At 38.5% G+C, this 18133-nt stretch overlaps 2 protein-coding genes and 1 pseudogene across 3 annotated transcripts; 2 read left to right on the top strand and 1 right to left on the bottom strand.

Annotated features, from left to right (window-relative positions):
- Nucleotides 1-2089: 2089 nt before the first annotated feature.
- Nucleotides 2090-3737, bottom strand: LOC137109137 (heat shock cognate 71 kDa protein-like; annotated as a pseudogene).
- A 2779-nt stretch (nt 3738-6516) lies between these two features.
- LOC137109239 (cytotoxic and regulatory T-cell molecule) lies at nt 6517-13271 on the top strand. Of its 2 annotated transcripts, none has more exons than XM_067494825.1 (11): nt 6517-6627; nt 7893-8033; nt 8133-8288; nt 9041-9160; nt 9866-10018; nt 10406-10618; nt 11307-11357; nt 11580-11648; nt 11797-11946; nt 12196-12282; nt 12900-13271. In XM_067494825.1, the coding sequence occupies exons 1-11, from the start codon at nt 6582-6584 to the stop codon at nt 13082-13084; spliced, it is 1371 nt and encodes a 456-aa protein (XP_067350926.1). In that variant the 5' UTR covers nt 6517-6581; the 3' UTR covers nt 13085-13271. The 2 variants fall into 2 exon arrangements, with proteins under 2 accessions (XP_067350926.1, XP_067350925.1); XM_067494824.1 differs by having other exon boundaries at nt 12181-12282.
- A 649-nt stretch (nt 13272-13920) lies between these two features.
- Nucleotides 13921-18037, top strand: LOC137109015 (heat shock cognate 70 kDa protein). The gene is made up of 9 exons (XM_067494320.1): nt 13921-14079; nt 15067-15276; nt 15412-15617; nt 15697-15849; nt 15944-16499; nt 16641-16843; nt 17015-17213; nt 17295-17527; nt 17612-18037. The coding sequence occupies exons 2-9, from the start codon at nt 15072-15074 to the stop codon at nt 17801-17803; spliced, it is 1947 nt and encodes a 648-aa protein (XP_067350421.1). The 5' UTR covers nt 13921-14079; nt 15067-15071; the 3' UTR covers nt 17804-18037.
- The last annotated feature ends 96 nt before the right edge of the window (nt 18038-18133 follow it).

The raw sequence follows: 18133 nt of genomic DNA, 5'->3' as shown, positions 1-18133 counted from the left end.
GGGGTGAAAAACTATTTTAATTCATGGAGCAATATTAGAGTGCTGGATGTTTGTTTGTCCCGACTCATATCTTCACTTCATGGGAGGATGGTGCTCTGCGTTGGCGCCTTTAGCGTCTTAGTTTTTTTTTTTTTTTCTAATGTGATTAATATCCAAGTTCTTATAACCTGCCTGGATCTGGTGTCAAAACTATTTCACTTCCATTAGTTTTGTTGCAGCCTGGTTTTGCTCTTTGCTGACCTTTTACACCAAATGACTTTTTTTTTTTTTTTTTTAATCCCTTGTTCCAATTGTTCCCTTTGATTATATTAATACCTAATAGATGCTTTGAAATATTTATACAGTAACAGTTCTGGTGCACACAGACTTCTTAGATTGTATCTCATAGACCAGAGCTGCAGGGTTAAAAACACATCACTTAGATGTGGTTTGATAATACTTTCTGTACTGAATACTGATATACTATCAAATACTACTTTGATAATACTTACATCAGTAATGGTGGCTAGACTGGAGTTTAATGTGGGTTTTTACTGTATTTGATACAATACACATTGCTAAAGACATACTACACACTATGAGTTCTTCTGATTCATCTAGCAATATGTTGTTCTGGCCCAAATCACACTTGATTAAGAAAAAAATGTGTAATTATATAGTCTTTATATTTATGTATATATTTATAACTTTCTTAACTTCTTTTCTAATTATCAACTTTAAAAATCATTCCAAACCCTTTCTTCAGCCTAAAATGTAGCCCACTGCTGCTGCTTGGATGTTCATTGTAAATTCAGTTAAATAACAGTGCACGTTATGCAGTATGTGGATAAGGCAGAATGGGGAAAGTAAAAACACATCAGGGCACATGCATCAGTAATCATTTATTTTTCTGTGCTCAAACATCTTCATGTATTCACTGAGCAAACATCACCTATCATGTGTCTGATTTTATTTATTAGGCCTCTGGGAATGTTCAAGTTTGGTTGTTACTGAATGAAGGGGCCCCCGACTCTGATTAATCAACGTCCTCAATGGTTTGCCACAAGCTTTTACAGTTTGGCGATGACGGAGTTTTACACCTTCTCCAGTTCCTGTTGTTGATGTTCATGTTCATCCTTCTCTAGTGCAAGAAGAATCAAATTACAGATTCTCATAATCAGTTTGGAATAATTCACAATATAAATGTTGAGTTCTTATAGAAAGGTGTCAAACGGCATCAGTTTGTTGCATATGGAGCTGCATAGCAACAGACCAGTCAAGGTGCCCACGCTGACCCTTTTTACCCACCAAAAGTTCGAATACAAATGTACAACTGTTCGTCTAGGGAGGAGATAGGACCATGGTGCACCGTGTAAGTCAGATCTATGGAGGCTCCACCTTATAGCTTAGAGGACTAAAAGAATCTGCAGTTGACTTCTTTGGTGTCAGATACCAGAGGACACTTTTAGAAGTTCTGTGGGGTCCATTTTCTAATAGGTCAGAGCGGTTTTGGCAGCAAAAGGGGAGCAAACTCTGTATTAGGCAGGTGGTCATAATGTTATTGCTGGTCTTTCTATTTTCGGTATAACAACACACAACCATGGATGTATGTTACAGAAAATAATATACATACCAATAAGCCAGTGGTGTCTTAAGAAATGTGAGGAAAAAATGATCTTAGTCATATTCTCACCTGGCTTAGTCAAGCCAGCTGACGACCTCATTGCACTTGTCCAAGATCTTCTGCTTGTCCTCATCACTGATCTTGCCAGAAAGCTTCTCATCCTTCATAGTTGACTTCATGTTGAAAGCGTGTGACTCCAGGCCATTTTTAGCAGACACCTTGTCACACTGGACATCATCCCCTGTCTTGTACGTCTCATCTTGCTGCACTTTACATTCCTCTTTGCAAAAATGTCTTAAAATAAATGTCTTAAATATAGCAAATATATGAGATTAGCATTTAATTGCCCACCATAGTTGTATTAGGTTCTAGCAGCATTTTCCTCCTTTTTGTACCTTTGTCACTGGTGATTGTGATCTTGTTCTCCTTGCCAGGGCTCTTGTCAACAGCAGAGACATTAAGAATTCCATTGGCATCAATATCAAATGTCACATTAATCTGGGGAACACCACAAGGAGCAGCTCAAATTTGCCCAGCAGGTTTTTGTCCTTGGTCTCAGCATGCTCTTCCTCGTAAACCTGGTGGTCAAATAGTATGCTGTGTCACGTTAGCCACAGAAACATCCCAGACCGAGACTAGGTGGGACAAATTATAGAACTATGAAATGGACAAACAACTGAATGGCAGCACACTAGGCTGGTTATCAGAGTAGGTGGTAAAGGTCTGGGTCTGCTTGGCAGGAATAGTTGTGATTATTCATTTAATCAAGACAGTCATGACACCTCCAGGGAAAGAGGAGTGACATCCAGAAGGAGCAAGTCCTGCACCACACAGGATGCCACCTTCAACAGCTGTAAAAAATGAAGAGCTGACTGAGTTAGATGAACAGAACATTCTTCAGTGGACATTGTTCATGTGAAGCATTCAAGAAAAGAATTTTGTCTGATGATAATTATCTATAGACACTCACCAGCTCTGTAGGCCATGGCTTCAGCTGGGTTGATGCTCTTATTGAGCTCCATTCCATTGAAGAAATCTTGGCGCTATTTCTGGTTCTTGGGCATATGGGTGGAGCAATCAACCAACACAATGTAATGAATCTGTCCTTTATCCGTTTTGGCATCACAGACCAACTTCTCCACTTGGTCCAATGTTTCGGGCCTTGAGCTCCTCAAAGCGAGCCCTGGTGATGGAGGTGAAGTCAAGCCTGTGTGCTGGAAGACAGGTTGCACATTTCCTTCTTGTATTTGCACTTGTCATGGGTGCGATGACATGGTTAAACATGGGGTTGTTGAAATCTTCCCCACCAAGATGAATGTCTCCCGCTGTAGACTTGACCTCAAAATTTCCATCCTCTATGGTCAGGATACACACGTCAAAAGTGCCACCACCAAGATCAAAGATGAGTAAAGTTGTAAAAGTGTTGGACATAAATCATGGCAGATCTACAGTACTGCTGATATGAATCTCACCTTCTTGTCCAAACCATATGCAATAGCTGCAAGTTGGCTTTCTAAACACCATTGAAGAGATCTCCTCTGGGTAGAAGGTTTTGGTTTTGGCTTTGTATTCAACCTCCACTTTGGGGGTGTCCACTATCAATAATTATATTGAATGGCCAGTATTTCATGTCAGATTGGACCACCGGAAACTCAAAACTTCTGCCAATCAAATGTTTTGCATCTGCAATTCCCAGAAAAAAGACAAACTGTGCCTGTTGTCTGTTCTGAAACCAGATCACCAGTGATCTGGTCATGAAAGAATGAGCTCAGTAGGATAAATTTATATTTCTTAACAGTACCACTTTATCCTGCTCTAACCTTACCGAAGACTGTTGGGGGGGTTCATGGCAACCTGATTCTCCAACACTCCAACACATGAGTAGGTGGTCTCAAGATTGATGCCAACTGCTGCGCCTTTGGACATAATTGCTCTGAGAATGCAAAACAATTTATAGTTAAAGTCATTCCAGCAGGGGGCACTGACACTCAGAGAACCAGGATGTAACTGTAATGATGCTTTTATTCCACATCAAGTCTGTATAGTAACTTGTTTGTTTTAATGATTTATTCATTACTAGAATTTATCCCTTTTACATTTGGACTAGACTTGTACAGTCCAGTTAGCAACACAAACTTACTACCTCGACTTGAATAAATCATTGATATAATAAATAATTAATGTACCTATAATTGTAGTGGTGTTTTTAGGCAAGACCGTGTACTTTTCTTTAAGTACTGAGTATTGTTACAATAGCAGACTTTGTGATGCTGTAATAGCAATTTTTGTTGTAAGAATGTTATTTTTATATAAAGCTGTTATAAGGGAATTGACTGAGACCTACCTTCTGACGTCTTCTGTGTTCTACCTTCCTGACAACTACAGAAACAGCCTACTGCAGCCTACTGTCATAGAATAGCCTGATGTTCTGCAGCGATGAGATGTCAGTGGAAGACCTCCATCTTAGGCTCTGGATACTCAATTCCAAAATGAAGAAGGAGGACAGTGGAGCCAAAGAAATTGTTCAAATCACTATTTAGTAGATGGACCTTGGGCAGTAGTTTCAGCATTAAGCCTGTGTGGATAGACCTCAATCAAGTGTGAGCACCGAGTTTTCCCCCTATTCCCCATGAACATCTGAGCACTGCAATTTTACCCTTATAAACTGCTCAAGTTCTGTCTGAGAGTACTGAGATCATGGGTGACCAACCCTTTTCTATTCAGAAACTCTTGAGGTCTGGCTGTGCTACCCCAAAACCTTTACCTTGCTGTTTCTGCATCATTTGTGTGGAGCCTTGTATACTTGGGGACATTGTTTTGAGGAAAAAAACAAATCTTTGCTATCTTTCTTCTCTTTATTTTTCTGCATTCTATATTTAGAAGCCTTACATGACCTGCTGCAGATACATGCATGGTTTGTAAGGATGTGCATTGTTTCATTACCATAGTGTCTACTGTGATTGTCAAAAAGCTGGATTTTGGTCTCATCAGATCTAAAAACCTTCTTCCAGATAACAGAGTGTCCCACGTCCCTTCTGACAAGCTGAGATTTAAAGCTACATTGGGCCCACTGTAGCTTTAAATGTGAGATGATGTGAGACTAATGTGAGACTAATGTGAGACTTGGTATCAGTGGTCGCTGCACTATCCAGTCTTTCCTCTCTGATACAGCTTTACACTCTGTACACTTCACCATGCTCTGCACAGCCCTTCAGGTAGCTGTAGTTATCATGAAAATATTAAAATAGGGGATGTGATATTTGCTTAAGTAACGATGATGCTCAGTGAGTCTGTGTGAGTGTGAGGCTTCCATCGAACCTCTCTAAGTGTTGGAGTATATTTCTATAAAAAATATGGGACAAATGTTGTTATTATGTCCACTTGTGTCTTAATGATGGCCTACTTTAGGCAGATTCACTGTGTACCTGTGCCACATTCCTTAACATTTCTTAATAATGGATTTAGCTGTTCAAGAGATTTTCAGTGACTTACACATATTTTTGTATTCATCCCATGACTTTTCAATAACTTCACAGAGTGGATTGCAGAGCTCTTTTGTTTTCGGTTTTTGGGCAGGAAGCTAATTCATATGTAACCGGACTTACAAATACAAATGTACTGGTTTAATTTTAATGCTTTATGTATTATCTATTAGTATCAGTTTTTATCAGTATCAGTTTTAATCCCAACTTTCTCTTTTAACGCACACAAGACACATTTAGTCATATTGTTTATGATCAGGTGGGGGTGGGGAGTGTATGTTTGTGGGAAGACAATCAAAGAATAACATCATCAATGACGACTGTGGTTTCAGCAACATAAAGGTCATATTTTATTTTAAGTGTGCTTCATGCGACTCGTCTCTCATAAGGCTGAATTGAGTCCATGCTGCTAGTTGGGTCCAGATTTTAACAAAGAAACTGCTTTGTATGAAAACAATGACATTTTGAGGTGTTGGGTGCACTAGATAAAGAGCTAAGTAAGAAATTTTGTGACACTCCATAGTATTGCTAGAGGAAAAGTCAGAGAGTTGACAAATTAATCCTTTGGCCACGTCTTCATGTGTCCACGTGGACCAAAAGGAGTTGACTGACACTTGCTTATCAAAAAATTGTGTAATATAATAATCAGTAACATATGATTATACTGGAGCTGTGACCTTTTAAGCTTCGCTACAATTGAAAGTGAAGGTTGGATTTTTCTTTAGTTTCCCTTTTTGTTAACTTACAGCTTTTCTCTAAGCTTCTGTGTACAGTACACTGAATACGTACTGTCAAACGTACCCCTGTTGCAACTCGCAGTGTAACAATCCACTGTTTATCCTCATTAAGCTCATTAAGTGCTTTCACTTTCCTTTAAAACCCTTTGCTCTTAAACCTTTTTTCAGCACACACAGGTGGGATATTATTAAGTAAACCTCTTCTTAGGAACTACAGTATAAACTTGAGCAGTTGACCTCAGTGACATGATGGTTAGAATTACTACACCTCCTTCCTACATAATGCTCAGCAGCTCACACCCACTAAGGCCAAAATTCACTACTGTCTAGTTAATGAACTTTCTCAAGTGGCATTTATCAAAGGCCCTGAACTTATTTAATTGAGCCCTTTAGGTTGTTTGATAGGCACTAGAGTAAGACAATTGGGCTAAATAAAGCACCTATTCTTGTTAAGAACTTAACTCAACTGAAAACCTGGTGACATAAGCAGAAAAAGTACAAATGAACTAATAACTGTGTTGAAGTGTCTCCTCCACTTAACTTTTAAATACAGTCTCCTGAAAGCTGTTAAAATTTGTGTTACACTTTTTTTTTTACTGTTTTTACTGTTGGTATCACATGAGAATCCCTTGAATTAAAAAGTTTGTGGAAACCACAGCTCTGTGATGTCACGGAAGGTCCCTTTCAGCAGAGTACAAATACATGAAGCGATGAGGAAATGCAGAAGAGTCGAAGTGTGATTATTTGTGAGTGACAGAGATGGAACTGAAGCCTCAGCTGTGTGTCTTTACACTACTCATACATGGTGAGTCATTTTATTTTCAGTACTTGTCAACTGGTGTTCTTCGATACGAAAAAGTAGAAAATGTTAATACGATGTGATAAACTGAATTTGATAGTTTAAAATGACAGATGGCAAACTAGAAATAATGACTTTACCTATGAATTCTTGATGCTAATGTTCTCTTTCTATGGCAAACTATTATTTTAAATTCTGAATGTTACCTGGGGACATTTAGTGGGGGGGTTATACATTAGAATGCCTTTACATAACAAATGATTACACTTGTCTACAGTTAATAACGTTGTTGACTGAGCTTATGGTTTTTAAGGCAGATTTTTAAAAACTATTGTCTTATATTTGCATGTTTCAGCATACGTGTGAACATTTTGATTTAGTCATCAGTGCAGTGACTCTCAGACAGTTGTTTTATTCTGTTGCATTTAATGATCTTGCATGTCTCATTCTGCAATACTCTAGTACTAAATGTATATTTATGAATGCATATTTATATACACATGTATACTGTATATTGGATAATTTCCTTCTGTGTGATGCAGTCCTACATGTTTTACTATGCATTTAATAATACCTGCAGAATGAAATGTTCTTTATAAGTCAGGCTTAAAAAAACAATTTTCAAACCCGAGGACTGAAGGTCCTCTAAAGTAAAATTTTTATGTGGTTATCACACATTTTTTCCAAATTTCAAACTTGCAAGTAATATCAAACACACAGCCCATGCATGTGAAAGTATGTTGATGGTCTCACAAACCCACTGTCCCAGCTACTAATGGTATTTTCCGCACACATCACCACGTAGGAAAGAAAAAAATCACCCAAAGCCCCCATCAACAACCTACAGCAAGTGTATATTTTCTCTCACACCTGCCCCTACTTTCTCTTTCACCATGAAAGCACTGACCACATTACTTCCTGTCACAACAGAATTTAGATAAAATGTGTGAGAGGGGGCCTGTGTCTTTTGTATCTGCGCTATGGTGATGAATTTTTTTTTCCTGTTACCACCTACACACACACAATCACACACACACACACCAACATACACAGTGTAGGGTCAGGGACACAGAGAGGAATAGATGAGTCAAACTGGTTCAAACTTTGGACACCTCTGTATGTGAGGGAGGGAAACACAACTTTTAAATTCCACATGGCAGTTTGCTCTTCTTTTTGTGAAGCACAGAGGGGCAGCTGCCTGGAAATAATGTACCTTTATGAAATGTTACATTTATTATTAATAAATGATTTTCCTTCTTATGTGCTTGCAGTTTCACATGCAGCGTGGCAGCATATAACTGTGACAAAAGGTCAGACAGTCCATTTACGTTGCCCTATTACCAAAGCTCACGAAACCAATGTGGAGTGGAAGAATCCACAGGGATTTGTCATGTTCTTCAATGACAATAAAGGTAAAGATGACAGAAGCAGTAACATAAACAAAAGTTTTCTGAGCTTTTTATCAGGAGATATTAAACATCTTTTATTTCACTTGTCTCACTTGTTTCCAGCTTTAAAGGACAAGCGCTACAGTATCGTCAAACTGTCTGAAACTGAATTCACTGTCAGTATAGCCAGTGTCACCTTCACAGATGGAGGCAACTACACATGCCTTCATTACGGCAACCCAAACATAACAGAGAAGAATGTGGAGGTCACAGTGTTGGGTGAGTATATTGCTGCTGTTATATCAAATAATATTAAGGCACTAATGGAGGGACTTTGATGATGAATTGATAATGGTACTACCAGACCTTCACAATTCCTCATTACACTGTAAAACAACAAATGAATGTTATCTTAATTTAAATTTCACATGTTCTGTTTTGCCTTAGTTGATTTGGATTTGTTAATTATTGAACTATTTAGGTAGTTGTTTGAAATTGCATAAATGTCGAATCAGTTTAATCAGAATAGTCTAATTTGTTAATTTGTAAAACCTCCTTAAAGGATGAAAATTGTCTCAGTTAATATGACGAAATACCTCATCACACTGAGCCATCATTCTGCAGTAAACAATACGAACCTGCTCCAGTTGATGGCACTTTGTAGTCAGTCAAAAAAAAAAATCTGTTGAGAGCTTTAACGCTTCAACATTACATGCTTGGAAGCCTGGTAATACGCCATTTTTTTCTGTAAGATTTAATTTTATTGTTTTTACGCGAACTCACAGAGGTTTATTCATTGTAGAGATGAGTTAAAAATAAAAGACTTTGAGTCACAATTACCACCATTCGACAAAAAACAAAAACATTTTGACCGATTTAGATTAAAAAAGCATCTTATATATCAAAATATAAAGCTTATATATATAATTTAGGTAATTGAAAAAGAAAGGTAATTCCACAAAATTCCTGAAAAATGTCTTACAGTGTACTATTGCATTGTTTGTAACAACATTCATTTGGTTCTTTTTTAGGTCGGCCCAGAATGAGTATAGCAAAGCATGAGGAGAAGTTCATCATAAAATGTTCTGCTGAGGCAAACCACTATCCTCCTCAGATCTCCTTTCAAATGGACAATTCACCTGAAATTTTTTGTAAGTTTGCAAATTGTTGGCTAAGAATAAATTAGCAAAAACTACTGTACATTATAATTAGTGAACCAAAGTTAACCACTGAGGGTCACATGGCATGAATGTGACTCCCAAACACACATGTCCTGCCAACTTTCGCTGCATGTTTGTGGTGCAGTATTTTGTGCACTGCTACAGGACAAACACCTGTGAACTGCTTGAGAATATTTTGGTCATGTAGCACTAGGCAGAGCTGTTTGAGAGAGATCCAATAACTGATGTGAATCGGATTGATTTTATCTAAATGTTTATGGCAATGTGTGCACTGCAACCCCCATTATGTGAACAAAAATAGCAGGCATGTAGGCTTAAACACCTCACTGTCTATTGTAAAAAGACCCAGTAACCACAGAGTGGTTTCTTGATGACACTACCTGCCATAGATGAAGCAATTGTTATCCGTATTTGGTGGGTTGTCAGCTCTTTTTCCGAGACCTGATAATGATCAGAACCTTTAACTTAAGCGTACATACCTTTGTCTTTGTCCTTTGATGGTGAAGCTCAAAATTGACAAACAATTAAATCTAAACCTAACCATCTTTTTTGTTTTAATTATGAATCTAAGTATAAATCTCATCTCAGCTCTGTCATATTTAAATGTCTTTGTCCACTGAAGTGCACCTGCTTGATTACTTAATGAGAAGTAATAGTATCTGTCTCATTCCACAGCTCCTGATCAATTTCAACGGGAGAAAAAAAAATATGTTTCCGAGAGTACATTAGAAGTTAAGGCAGTTAAGAAGAGAGTCACTGTGAAATGTCTTGTTCGTCATCCAGCTTTGCACTCACATCTGATAAACTTTGTCAAAATCGGAAAAAATGGTGAGCACACTTCATTTTATGTGACATTTACATGACTTTAGAGAAAAACATTGTACTTAAATTCTTCAGCAGAAAAGGAAATGACTACAAATGACCCTGCATGAAGCAGGACTTGTTTACTTTAAAGTACTTCTTCAGAAAATTTTTATATTTGAGGAACTGTAAAAGCGTAGCTGTGTCGTAAGCAAGCAGGGAAAGCACTGGAGAGCGTTTCATTCTCATGAATTGCTCCATGACACTGTCCCCAGTACCAGACTGCCCCATATCACTTCCCATTTTCATGTTTTCTAAAAAGTCTGATTTTCTGTACTCTAATAAGTTTGAATATGATTTTCCATGAATTGACTGTGAATCTAATAATAAATATAAATTCCCTCTCTGCTACAGAAATAAAGCCCTGGCACACAATTACGACCAGTCCACCCACAACTCAGACCACAGGGTCAATAAATGGCAGAACAACAGACTTCACAACCACAGATGTAACTGGAACATCACAGAGCTCGGCAACATTAACAGTTGTTCCTACAAAGAAGCCAGAAACATTTCCATCTCCCTCAAATCATGTTACATCCACAGACTCACATCCCACCACCAATAGTAAGTAATTACTTATTTGTTTATGATTTTTTATCACAATTTCTAAATACAGAATACCAGATGACAAATGCAGAGATGAAGGGAAGAACACACATTAAAATAAGTTATTTTAATATTACATTGCAGACTACATAAATGTAAATTGTGTGGTACCTTGAAGATTCAATATCCATAAAACATACAGCAATGCACTATATATAAAAGTATGTAAAGAAAATAACCTCTACACTGTGAATAGTTGTATGGAAATATAAACCTTGAATGGATTTACTTTATAACTATAGGCTACATGCTTTATTTATTGCTCTATATGTGTTCACACAAGTGTCAGCCTGTGGGTTGGAAACTACAGATATCTCACCTTTCATAATGTGCTTAGACGGGTCGCTCAACCACCACAGTAGGGGTGCGATCACTAGATCTGTTTCCTGTGACGGAAGTCTTATTCTATATTGTGAAACTGAGTTATGCTAAATGCATTCATACATTCTGAGGATGGAAATATGAGTCTCCATGTACAATAGGTTAAAGTCTTTTTAGAGATATATAGCAGAGCAGCATGAAATATCAGATTTTTTGGGAACTGCTGATATAACATTCAGTTATTTATCTGTTTTTATTCTTGCAAATAATTGACTATAATGTAACTTTAGTGTATCTGACACAAAAATGTCTGATTTGTTGACAGGCTCTATCAAAGGGGGAAATGACAGCATCAGTAATGGCTCAAGCACAACAGGTATGTTGTCCAAATAAAAAAAATTCAAAAAATCAAAAACAATAAACAAAAAAAAACCCAGGTATGATGTCCACTTGACCTTATGATAAGATTCCATGTAGAATTTGCAATTGTCAACTGATGTCATCTAGTGGTGAATCTGAACAACTACAGTATGCTTGTTGCATTCAGAAGTCTGTGTCAGTCTAAATTACTATCTTGCTTCTTTTTCAATTCTCACAGGCTGGACATCTCTTTCTGCAACAACAGAGGAAACCACATCTTTTAACATCACAGATAGAAACACAACAGGTAAATAATCCATAGTGTTAATATTGTGTGCTAAACTAAATTTCAGTTTCACTGACATGGAAATGAGATAACAAAGTAAGGTGTAAAATAGGAATGTGTGTGTAGAAGGATATTGTGAAGTAACCACCGGCATCCTGTCCATGCCCAGGAAACATTGATGGCACGTGGAAACAGATCAAAGGTGAAGGAAGTGCATCGTTACTGGTTTTCCTTGTGACATGTCTGATCTTCTGTCTTCTGGTGGTGGTCATTTTCTTTGCCATCAAACTGAGGAGAGCACACATCATATGGAAGAGAGGTATGGAGATTATTACACTGTAGTTTCTGGCATCTCACTGATAGTATCAGAATAAAGCTGCTACTTGTCTCAGGGCCATAAATGCAGGAAGCATTTTTTTTATGGTTTTTGCTTTATGTGTGTCCATAAAAAAAAGAAAATAATAAAAGTCATTCTTAGGTATATATTAGAAACATAAAGGCTTTTTTTGTTGTTGACTCTTTGAAATGTATTTAAAAAAAAATCATATGACAGTTTTTATTGTTACAGAGAATGAAGAGTCTGATCCATCAGAGGAGAGCAGTAAATCCAAATCAAGCCAGGAAGAGAAGAACTCCCAAGCTCAAAGGCGAAGAGGTGTGTAGATTATCCACCATTACTTGTAAAGGTTGTGAGCAAAAAGAATGTGGAAATTTACTGAAGAACATTTGTGCTATAAATAGATTACAGCGTCTGTATAAAATATTTGTAGTTCCTACTGCTTCCTTAGTTAATATATAGATCATTTACAGACATTTCTACATATATTATTGTACTTAATATTGATTGTAACCTTTAGCTGCAGTAAGTGTGAGAAGCACATAAACAATAGCTAAAAAGAGTGTGTTAGCCCACATGGGAAAAGACTTGTGCTTTCCACATGTCACTCGGGAATAAAGGTTTATTTATATAGATGTATGTAGGCAATTAGAAGGCTGAATAAAGAAAAAACAAATACAAAGCAAACTTTGCAGGAGACACTGACTTCTAATCAAAAATATAAACTTATACCTGACCCACTACATGCCAAGCACATGCCATACTTTGGGGAAAAATAAAGTCTTTATTAGGTTTAACCTGGTTTAGAATCAGAATGACCAATCCAACTTGATGGCGTTACGCAGTCTTTTGTGACACTCTTTCTGCACTATTGTACAATAATGAAACCTGCATCTGTAAGTGATTAATGCTCCCTCCCTCTCTCACACATGCAGGGCTTTTCAATACAGCATTCACAAAGTATGTTGTTGAAGAACCAACAATGGTAACCTCAGTGATCAACACTGGCGCGATGGCATCAACCGGAAGTGTAAATAAAGGACAAACTTCCCAACCTGAAACCACATCACAAATTACAGCCAAATGTCAAGTCCAACATATAAAGGAGACTGAGCTATAATAACATGTAAAATAAAGCAGATATGGTATCATCAGATTAAGATCAGATTAAGCTTATTAGGTTTTTCATAAAGTATGTAACGTAAAATGTGTTTACACAAAAGAGTACTACATGTATGCTCTACTGTACAATTTGTTGTTTTGCTGTTTTGTTTGCTTGTACCAATAAATGTTATTTTTCTAGAATATACTTGCACAGGTGTTTATGTTTTTTGGATAGCTGTGTGGCTTTTTTCATGAAAGGGCAAGACTATTATTTCTACCCCATTAATTCTATCGCTATGACACCATCTACAAGCTACAAATGCTGCACTTTGACAGAAACATAACTGGAAAACAATAGCTGACATTTCGTTATAGTGAGTGACGACACGTAAGGCAGATCTACTAATATCAAACACATTTTGTTGTTAAATGTTTTCGTTTTGTCCATTGATTAATAAAACTATTCTCAAAAGAGTTTTGTTAGAAAAATCTAACAAAAGGGATAAAATGTATTATCTTACAACATGGGTGATTTTACAATCTTCAAAGATCCTACACTTTAAGTGTTATGATTGTAAATGCTCATTATTTAAATAACTGGCAAAATAGTTAAACGAGTCTGTGTGTGAATTGTTCGCAAATTATTCGGTAAACACACAAAGAACAGCTCAAAACGAAATTCGGCTCCATTTTCCCATCGCTAACATCAGTCAACTCTCATCTTAAGTGTACTGTCAAACACAGGGGTTATGAAATATACAACCAAGACAAGGAAGTAAAGACTATCGTCATCAAAGACGATCACGTTCATTGGTGGACATTTGAGGAAATTGTTCAAAGGCTCGACATCTGATTGGCTGCTCCACCGGTCATATATAAGGGTCCGATTAAACCGTATCTTTCTTTCCCTTCTCTTACCGGCAAGGACAAGTCAGCCTCGGCATTGTCCCATCCAACTCGCTCGTCCACTAACCCGCCGCCGCATAAGGTCATCAGCGCTTTAGCAATTCGGTAAGGATTAGAAAATATTTATAACGCTATATTTCAGAAGAACCTCTCACGTCATTCTTAATTTATTTCAGTGCTAAGCTTGGTATCTTGTTCATCTACTGGCTCAAACGCTGTTTTGAACATAAATTACTTATTTTTTAATTCTCCGTATTCAATATAAGCAAGTATCGTCAAAATATGAATGCTTATGCTTTATGCCGCATGGTTGTAGAAGCTAACAATAGCAGCTTAGCATAGCGGGGAGGGTGGGGGTAGGGCTTCTCGAATGTTCGAGAATGTTCTCGAACAGTGTGTACTTGGCGGAATAAATTAACTTCCGCACATTTTTCAGAATAAGTCTTTGTATTGTCTAGGTAGCTATTTGGATTAAATACCTTGTAGGTTGTAATCCCGATTCCTGTGGCAGTTTTGTCATTTTAGACTTTACCCGGAATGTAATTCTGAACAGGCAATTTCTAAGGCTAACGTTAAGCTTTTGTGACGTTTGCTCCCCTTCCGGTGTGATTTCGTAATATCAAACCGTCTGATTCTCACGTGGCCAGGCCTATCGCCATCATGCTTTTCATTTCACACTTTTTCTCCCCTTTTCCCATTTTCTTGTTTGCTTTGATACGATGTATTATTTCGTTGTTGGATTTGTGTATTTCACAATGCATATTTTAATTAGCGTAAATGCTATTGTTAGCTCATGTCCTCCTGAAAAGGAACGATGTGTCCTAACATTACGCATTTTTTATTTAAAACACAATTTACCTTTAGATTTGGTTCATATAGCTGAAACCTTTTGTGCTACCCTTTTCTGTGGCTTCAGAAAAACTAACTCAAACTGCATTAATCTTTAAAGTTACACTAAACTTTTCTATATCGTTACTCAATGAATGGTTCCCTCAATGCTAATGTTTAAACTGATTTCTGTAGTCATGACCTAGACACACTTTTCCTGACTTTCAAGTGTGATTAACAGATTTGCCTTTTTATATTCTGTAGAAAACATGTCTAAGGGACCAGCAGTTGGTATCGATCTTGGGACCACCTACTCCTGTGTTGGAGTGTTCCAGCATGGCAAAGTTGAAATTATTGCCAACGACCAGGGCAACAGGACCACACCCAGCTATGTGGCCTTTACAGACACAGAGAGGCTGATTGGCGATGCAGCAAAGAATCAGGTTGCAATGAACCCCACCAACACAGTCTTTGGTATGTGTGAATTTTTTTATTATTGCAGTCACTGTTAACTTGCTGTTCTCTCTTGCCCACAGGAGGTTGATAACACATATATAAAATACTTTATCTCAATAGGGTAACTCAATTCTAACCTTTAAACTTTTGCAGATGCCAAAAGGCTGATTGGCCGCAGATTTGACGATCCAGTTGTGCAGTCAGATATGAAACACTGGCCGTTTACCGTCATCAATGACAACAGTCGCCCTAAGGTTCAGGTCGAGTACAAGGGTGAGACAAAGAGCTTCTACCCAGAAGAGATCTCTTCTATGGTGCTGACAAAGATGAAGGAGATTGCTGAAGCATACCTGGGAAAAGTATGTTATTTGACATACCCCTAGATAAATACCTGCAGGGTTTGTTTTGAATTATGCTAATTTTTGACTTTCATTTCAGACAGTCAACAATGCTGTCATCACTGTGCCTGCCTACTTCAACGACTCCCAGCGCCAGGCCACAAAGGATGCTGGCACAATCTCTGGCCTCAATGTTCTGCGTATCATCAATGAACCAACTGCTGCTGCTATTGCCTATGGTTTGGACAAGAAGGTATATAATGTTTGAAATGGTGCAGCCAAATTTATATTGTGACTAAATTAGGATGGTTGTGACTTTGTAAGAACTATACTCCTTGTAATTTAAGGTTGGTTCAGAGAGGAACGTTCTGATCTTTGATCTTGGTGGTGGCACCTTTGACGTGTCCATCCTGACCATCGAGGATGGCATCTTTGAGGTCAAGTCTACTGCTGGAGACACTCATCTTGGTGGGGAAGATTTTGACAACCGCATGGTTAACCACTTCATCGCAGAGTTCAAGCGCAAGTACAAGAAGGACATCAGCGATAACAAGAGAGCTGTCCGTCGCCTGCGCACGGCTTGTGAGAGGGCAAAGCGCACCCTGTCTTCCAGCACACAGGCCAGCATAGAAATAGACTCCCTTTATGAGGGAGTTGACTTCTACACCTCCATCACCAGGGCTCGCTTTGAGGAGCTCAACGCCGACCTCTTCCGTGGAACTTTGGACCCAGTGGAAAAGTCGCTCCGTGATGCCAAGATGGATAAAGGACAGATTCACGACATTGTGTTGGTTGGTGGCTCCACCCGTATCCCCAAGATCCAGAAACTGCTTCAAGATTTCTTCAATGGAAAGGAGCTCAATAAGAGCATCAACCCAGATGAAGCTGTAGCCTATGGAGCTGGTGAGTGTTCACCCAGTTAGTCTAAAGTTAATTCCCTTGTCAACAACTGTTTCTAAATCACAGATGCTGCACTTGGTGTTTGTCACTCCACAGCATGAATTTTAGTTTTTGCTTTGTCTAAATTGTCTTATTGTTTTACAGCTGTCCAGGCTGCCATTTTGTCTGGTGATAAATCTGAGAATGTGCAGGACTTACTGCTTCTTGATGTTACTCCTCTGTCCCTGGGTATTGAGACCGCTGGAGGTGTCATGACTGTCTTGATTAAACGTAACACCACCATTCCTACCAAGCAGACCCAGACCTTTACCACCTACTCTGATAACCAGCCTGGTGTGCTCATCCAGGTAAGCACAATACATCTGTTTTGCTGTGATGCTTATTCCAGCTATCTGTAGCTTCCACCAGGTGTCATTAGACCAAAAATGACAGACCTTCCTTGGATGTCAAAGTGAAATTAAACTGTCAGAACTGTAGACATAATTAAGTTTTTAGCTAATCATGGATTGTTGAAACAGGTTTATGAAGGAGAGCGTGCTATGACCAAGGACAACAACCTGCTGGGCAAATTTGAGCTGACTGGCATCCCACCTGCTCCCCGTGGTGTTCCCCAGATTGAGGTGACATTTGATATTGATGCCAATGGTATCATGAATGTCTCTGCTGTTGACAAGAGCACTGGCAAGGAGAACAAGATTACAATCACCAATGACAAAGGTACAAAAAGAAGGAAAAAGCTGCTAAAACCTAATAAATCTATAGTGGGCAATTAAATAATGATCTTGTATGTTTTGACAGGTCGTCTCAGCAAGGAGGACATTGAACGTATGGTCCAGGAAGCTGAGAAGTACAAGCAAGAGGATGATGTCCAGCGTGACAAGGTGTCTGCTAAGAATGGCCTGGAGTCATACGCCTTCAACATGAAGTCAACTGTGGAGGATGAGAAGCTTGCTGGCAAGATCAGTGATGAGGACAAGCAGAAGATCTTGGACAAGTGCAATGAGGTCATCAGCTGGCTTGACAAGAACCAGGTGAGCTGTTATTTTTATATTCCAATTGGTTACATGAGTTGCCTAAAAGTAACCACTTAAAAAAACAAAACAATTCTTTTCCAGACTGCCGAGAAGGATGAATACGAACATCAACAAAAGGAGCTGGAAAAAGTGTGCAACCCCATCATCACCAAGCTGTACCAGAGTGCGGGTGGTATGCCTGGTGGTATGCCAGAGGGCATGCCTGGCTTCCCAGGTGCTGGTGGTGCTGCCCCTGGTGGATCCTCTGGACCCACCATTGAGGAGGTTGACTAGACATTTCATTACTTCAGCTGCTACCTCAAATGTTTCCCAAGAAAGTAACCCTCTTATAGCACAGGTTAAAAGCTAAAGAGTGTAAATTGAAAAAGTATAAACAGGGTTCAGGGGTCACATTTACTGTATCATTTGCAACACAACTGGGAGTAAGTTGTAGGTGGCCCATGAGTGTCACTTAACATGTAGTAGTGTGGTGTATGCAGACATGTTAAATAAAATCTTGTCACCCTTTGTCTGTCTTCTGCTTCAATTTCAAGCCACTGTGTGAAATGACCATGGATTTCTGCTGCTTATTGGTATTTGGCAAGACTAATTTAAGCATGCCAC

Source organism: Channa argus, chromosome 24, assembly GCF_033026475.1.
Source record: "Channa argus isolate prfri chromosome 24, Channa argus male v1.0, whole genome shotgun sequence".
NCBI classification, from domain to species: Eukaryota; Metazoa; Chordata; class Actinopteri; order Anabantiformes; family Channidae; genus Channa; species Channa argus.
Note: the sequence above shows the minus strand (reverse complement) of the source record. Positions and strands in the feature narration are given on the sequence as shown.

What these genes read in the sequence shown, in the direction of transcription:
- LOC137109239 (XM_067494824.1), top strand. Translation starts at nt 6,582, where the DNA reads ATGGAACTGAAGCCTCAGCTGTGTGTCTTTACACTACTCATACATG. An exon ending in CACAGATAGAAACACAACAG is followed by an intron (nt 11,649 to 11,796) that starts GTAAATAATCCA and finishes GTCCATGCCCAG; the next exon opens with GAAACATTGATGGCACGTGG. An exon ending in ACACATCATATGGAAGAGAG is followed by an intron (nt 11,947 to 12,180) that starts GTATGGAGATTA and finishes ATCATATGACAG; the next exon opens with TTTTTATTGTTACAGAGAAT.
- LOC137109015 (XM_067494320.1), top strand. Translation starts at nt 15,072, where the DNA reads ATGTCTAAGGGACCAGCAGTTGGTATCGATCTTGGGACCACCTACTCC. An exon ending in CCCCACCAACACAGTCTTTG is followed by an intron (nt 15,277 to 15,411) that starts GTATGTGTGAAT and finishes AAACTTTTGCAG; the next exon opens with ATGCCAAAAGGCTGATTGGC. An exon ending in CTGAAGCATACCTGGGAAAA is followed by an intron (nt 15,618 to 15,696) that starts GTATGTTATTTG and finishes CTTTCATTTCAG; the next exon opens with ACAGTCAACAATGCTGTCAT.